This window comes from Notamacropus eugenii, chromosome 3 (genome assembly GCF_028372415.1).
Source record: "Notamacropus eugenii isolate mMacEug1 chromosome 3, mMacEug1.pri_v2, whole genome shotgun sequence".
In the NCBI taxonomy this organism is placed as follows: Eukaryota; Metazoa; Chordata; class Mammalia; order Diprotodontia; family Macropodidae; genus Notamacropus; species Notamacropus eugenii.
Window position 1 is genome coordinate 361,823,835 of NC_092874.1, and position 5,130 is coordinate 361,828,964.

The 5,130-nt window shown below is 39.3% G+C and overlaps 1 protein-coding gene across 1 annotated transcript; it reads right to left on the bottom strand.

The window, feature by feature from the left end:
* Positions 1-815: 815 nt before the first annotated feature.
* LOC140531658 (interferon alpha-1-like) lies at positions 816-2,964 on the bottom strand. The gene has a single exon (XM_072650470.1). The coding sequence runs from the start codon at positions 1,422-1,424 to the stop codon at positions 873-875; it is 552 nt and encodes a 183-aa protein (XP_072506571.1). The 5' UTR covers positions 1,425-2,964; the 3' UTR covers positions 816-872.
* Positions 2,965-5,130: the final 2,166 nt, after the last annotated feature.

Genomic DNA, 5,130 nt, shown 5'->3' on the forward strand with positions numbered 1-5,130 from the left:
ATAAGAGTCATTGATTGACTCTTGGACACAGCAGAAAAAGTCGCATCTAAGAAAAACTTCTTAAGGACTCTAGGAAGAAGAAAAAATAACTTCAGTTAACCAGGAACTACGAATTTACCCTTTGGCCACACGTGCTCTCTAACTTTGAGCTCATCCTCTCCAGGGACTAATTGCGCCAGGAAAGAATGTAATCCTAACTGAGGCTGTTTCTGCTACAACTCTTACTCTACTTACTTTATACTCTTTCTAAAAGTTAGTTAACTCTGGCTGATAATTAATGGGTACCACTCCAATGAATGCTTGTAAATTCTAGCATTAGAAGCCCCAGACCCTCAGAGTTATTTCTAGAGCCTTGAAAGGGGCCACTCCCTGGGGATCTGACCCACTAATGTTCTAGTTGGGAGGATGAACTCAGAAGGGATGCTAGATCATACAGTTCTAAAGACTTTCATAGTTGTTTTTTCTTTACAATGTCATTATATAAGTTGTTCTACTGATTCAGTTCATTTCATTCTGCCTCAGTTCATTCAGTTTCTCCCAGATTTCTCTGATGTTGTACTTTTAGTCATTTCTTACAGTACAATATCTCATAAGATTAATATACCATAATTTGTTCAGGCATTCCCCAACTGATCAACATCTACTTTGTTTCTAGTTTTTTCACTGTAATACAAAGTGTTGCCACAAACATAATAATTTAATAAATAATTTAATGAATAATTTAATAAATAAATAATAATTTAATAATAAATAGATATATTTCTTTTTGGTTTGGATTTTTTTAAGATGTCCTCACCAATCATTGACTGCCTGGTTTTAGGAAACAGAAAATTCCTCAAGGACCTGAAGTGTTCTGAGAGTCCATTTCTTCTTTAGTTCCTGAGTTTTCTTGTAAATTTGCTCATGAACAGAAAGATCCGCATGATCTCTACTCTCACGATTTCCCAGGCACAGTGGCTGTACTCTTTACCTTGCAGGTACTGGCTTATCCCTTGGAAGTAGCTCTTCAGAGCTAGCCTTGGGTTTTCACTTCCCAACGAAAGCTCTTCCCACTCCACATCCTGCTCAACACATCTCTCCAACTGTTCCAGCTGCTGATCCAGTCCACTGAGTAGTAGCATGAGCTGATTCTGATTCCAAGCAGCAGGAGTGGCATTCAGGATGAAGATGGTGAAGATCTGCTGGAGCATCTCATGAACAATGACTGTGCCATTTTCCCTCTGGAACTGGCTGCCCTCCATGGTCTCCTTTGGGAAGTTGAAGTTAGTTGCATCCTTCCAACATGGCCCAAGGGAAAATGGGTTCATTTGGTGCAAAAGTGAGAAGTCTTTCTTCAAGCTGTGAGTCAGGTTACAGTCCAGGGAGCACAGGATTCTGGAGCAGAGCAGCATCAGGGCAACTGGCAACAAGGTCCAGGAGGTCATGGTGATGCTGAGGATAGTTTGAGTTTGGCTGAATTGGGAGACCAATGAGCCTTTGTCTCAGCTTCTTGGCTTATCTGGCCTCCAAGCTACTCTCTCTTAAGTAGATCTGAGAGTCATTTTCATTTCTTAGCACAGGATTTCCTTTCACTTTCTGCTTTCTTTTAGAAGATGTCACTGAATCTTTCCTTTGGAATCATTGTACAAAGGCAATTAACGTTACCCTTAGGAAGGGTGGAAAGTGCTTTGTGGTTAGGGGCATTATTTTGTTGGTCTTTTTATCTCACTCCACACTCATGATCCTGTATTGTGTGGAAGTCATATGAATACTTGCTTTTTCTCCTGTCTTTAAAGACTCGTGTCTTTAGTCTTGCAAGGCTGTTTCCCATGTATGGTATGCTCTCCCTCCTCACTTCTGTGCCTTTAAATCCTTGTCTCTCTTTAAAGCTTATCTCAGATGCCTTCTGTTTCATGAGACCTTTCCTGATTTCACTTCCCCTCCAATTCAAATAGAGGAGGTATTAACTCTCAACTCTCATCTCCATGACTTTGTATTTCTTTTTATATATTTTGTATTTAGTTCTCTGCATATATGTAAGCTTTCTGAGGGCAGGGACTGCTTTTTTTGGTCTTTGTATGGTATGTGCTTAATAAATGTTTGTTAAATTAAATGACATTTTATCCCTAAATTGTCTCGACCTGAAACTGTTCACACACTGTGTTCCAGTCGAATGCTTTTAACTTTTAGTCTCCAATCTCATCCAGCCTTCTCTTGACTTTACTCACTTGCCCAAGACTGAAATGCTTACCTCTCCACTGAAGTCTGCTGGTCTCCTACTCCAAGACGCAGCTCAGTTGGGACTTCTATAATTCCTTCCCTTTTTCTTCTCCCACAGTCTCCATTCCCATCCCTTCCCCTTTAAATCTTTCAAGCTGCTCATTTTCATCTTTCCTATGCCCTTAATCACTTTCTAACTTGTATTATATTCCTTTGGTATATGTTTCACTCCTCAACTGGGGCATCTAGGTGGTGCAGTGGATAGAGCACCAGTGCAGGAGTCAGGAAGACCTGAGTTCAAATCTCACCTCAGACACTTGACACTCACTAGCTGTGTGACTTCAGGCAAGTCACTTAACACCCATTGCCTCATCCTGGGTCATCTCCAGTCATTCTGATGGATATCTGGTCACTGGATTCAGATGGCTCTGGAGGAGAAGTGAGGCTGGTGACCTGCACAGCCCTCCCTCACTCAAAACAAAGTCAAGTGCAAGTCATGTCATCATTTCTCTGATGGCATGGTCTTCTTCAACAACGAAGGATGAACACACGTTCCTCAACTAGAAAGTAAATTCCTTTATGTCAAGGATTATGGTGGTTTTCCATCTCTTGCTCCCAATTTCCATCAGAGTGACTTGCATATGGAAGTAATAGTAGGTATAGTAGCAGTTGTCAGATAATAATTAAAAGTATAATAATACTAATAGCATTTATAGAGGACTGAAAGTTGGCAAAGTGCTTTATAAATATTATCTCATTTTAATCTCATGATGACCTGGGAGGTAAGTTCAGTTCTACCTCTTTTGAAGGTTTGAAGGTTTTTAAAGTACTTAATGAGTAGGATCTCATTTGATCCTCACCACAACCCCAGGGGGTGAGAATTATTATTTCTATTTTATAGATAAATATAAAGACAATTGTTACACTTACAATCAGGATTAATAATAATAACAGCAAATATTTACGTAGTGCTTACTATGTGCCAGGTACTGTGCTAAGTACTTTCAAATTGTTATCTCATTTGATCCTTATAACAACCCTGGGAGGTAGATGCTAAAACTATTCAATTTTATAGGTGAAGAAACTGAGGCAAACAAACTTGTTTGTTAAGTGACTTGCCTAGGGTCAACAGAGTTGGTAAGGATCAGATTTGAACTCAGGTCTTCCTGATTCCAAGCTGGTGCTATATCCACTGCACCACTTAGCTACCTCTGGGTTTAAATTCTGTCCCAGACACTTATAAATTGTGCAACCCTAGGAAAAGCCTCTGCTTCTTCATCTGTAAGATGGGGATAACAAAAGCACCTACCTCACAGGGTTGTTGCAAAGATCAAATGAGATAATAAGTGCAAAATGCTTTGCAAACCATAAAGAAGCACTATGTAAATTCTGTATCAGTTCTAAATTGATGCAAAAAAAGATGTAAACAAAATATTATTAGAATTCAAAGGAGGCAACTCTAACCAACTCTGTCTCTAGGGGAGGGAAGCGAAGCAAGGAATACAAGAGGGAAGTGGCACTTTTCTTGGGTCAGACTTGAAAGATGGGTAAGATTTCAACAAGCCATAAATCTGTTGAATTTGATTTTGGTTGAAATGAACTTAAGAATATTATAAGATAGGACATGAGAAGAGATTTCTAATGTCTCTTTAAGTCCATAGATTTTATGATGCTGTGATCTAAGCCTGTTACCTAAAAGAAAACCAAATTTGCCCCTAAATCAGGAATATGTTGAATGTACTTTTACTGAGCCCCAAACACCATCTAATGACGGACTGGGCTCCAGACTTCCTTTGCTTCACTTGGCATGTTAAGACAGGGACTTTCAGCCCCATAGATTTCCTTTTGAGACTTGCTAACCTTTGGGACCCTGAGGGGATTGTTGGATACAATGAAGAACCCTAACCTAGTACTATGCTGTCTTAGGGTAGTTAAACAGTTCAGTGAACAAATTACTGTAAAGGAGTCAGGAAAACTTGTGCTTAAATCTGGGTATGTGACCTTGGGCGTATCATTTAACCTCTGTTTGCCTCAGTTTCCTCATCTGTAAAATGGAGATGGCCTCAGATGCTTACTAGCTGTGTGACCTTGGGCACATCATTTAACCTCTGCCTCAGTTTCCTGATCTGTAAAATGGAGGTAATAATAACACCTACCTCACAGGACTGTTATGAGGATCAAAAGATATATTAATAAAGGTTTCAAATACAGTACCTTGCACATAGCAGGTGCTATATAAATGCTAGCTATTTATTATTTATTATTGTTATCTTAAAGTGTCCTTAGGTTGTGGCTGAGCCTGGTCATTTTCCTTTCAATTCAAATCCAGAGTCTCCTGCTGCCCTGATGACTGCTTTCCCAGGCTCATAGACTTGACATTGGGCTCTGAAATCCTGGCTTCAGCCTGTAGATAGTGAGTTGCTGAGCTCACTATCGTGAGCCACCTTCATTTCCATTTCCTTCACTTGGCCAATGTGGAAACCACTTTCTCCACTTCCGTTTTCATTGTATTGAATACACATTGTTTCCTTTTCTTTTATTGAATCACCTTTTACACTCAAGGAATTCTGTGTCTTGAAAACTGCAAAACTGAAACGACTTCTTAAACATTTCAGTATTACTCATATGGAAAACCTCAAGAGGAGACAGAAATTTCATCTTTGAATAGTAGACACAGTGTATTTCAGGTCACACATTAAATTAATTTCCTCAATATAAAATCACTGCTTTACATTTCTGTTATATTAGCTTTAAAAAAATTCGAAAGAATGAGTATTTTTGTCTAATTCTTTGTTTTGTCTTGGATATAATGTTGTAGTGAGTACTCTCTAGCTTCCACTTTCCCAGACCAAAGCAGACTACATTGACCCCTCCAAGTTCTAGGGGTAACTGAGAGGTTGCAGGGTTTCTGTTCTCTAATGCAATCTCCTA

Coding starts and splice junctions, on each gene's coding strand:
- LOC140531658 (XM_072650470.1), bottom strand. CDS start 1,424: ATGACCTCCTGGACCTTGTTGCCAGTTGCCCTGATGCTGCTCTGCTCC.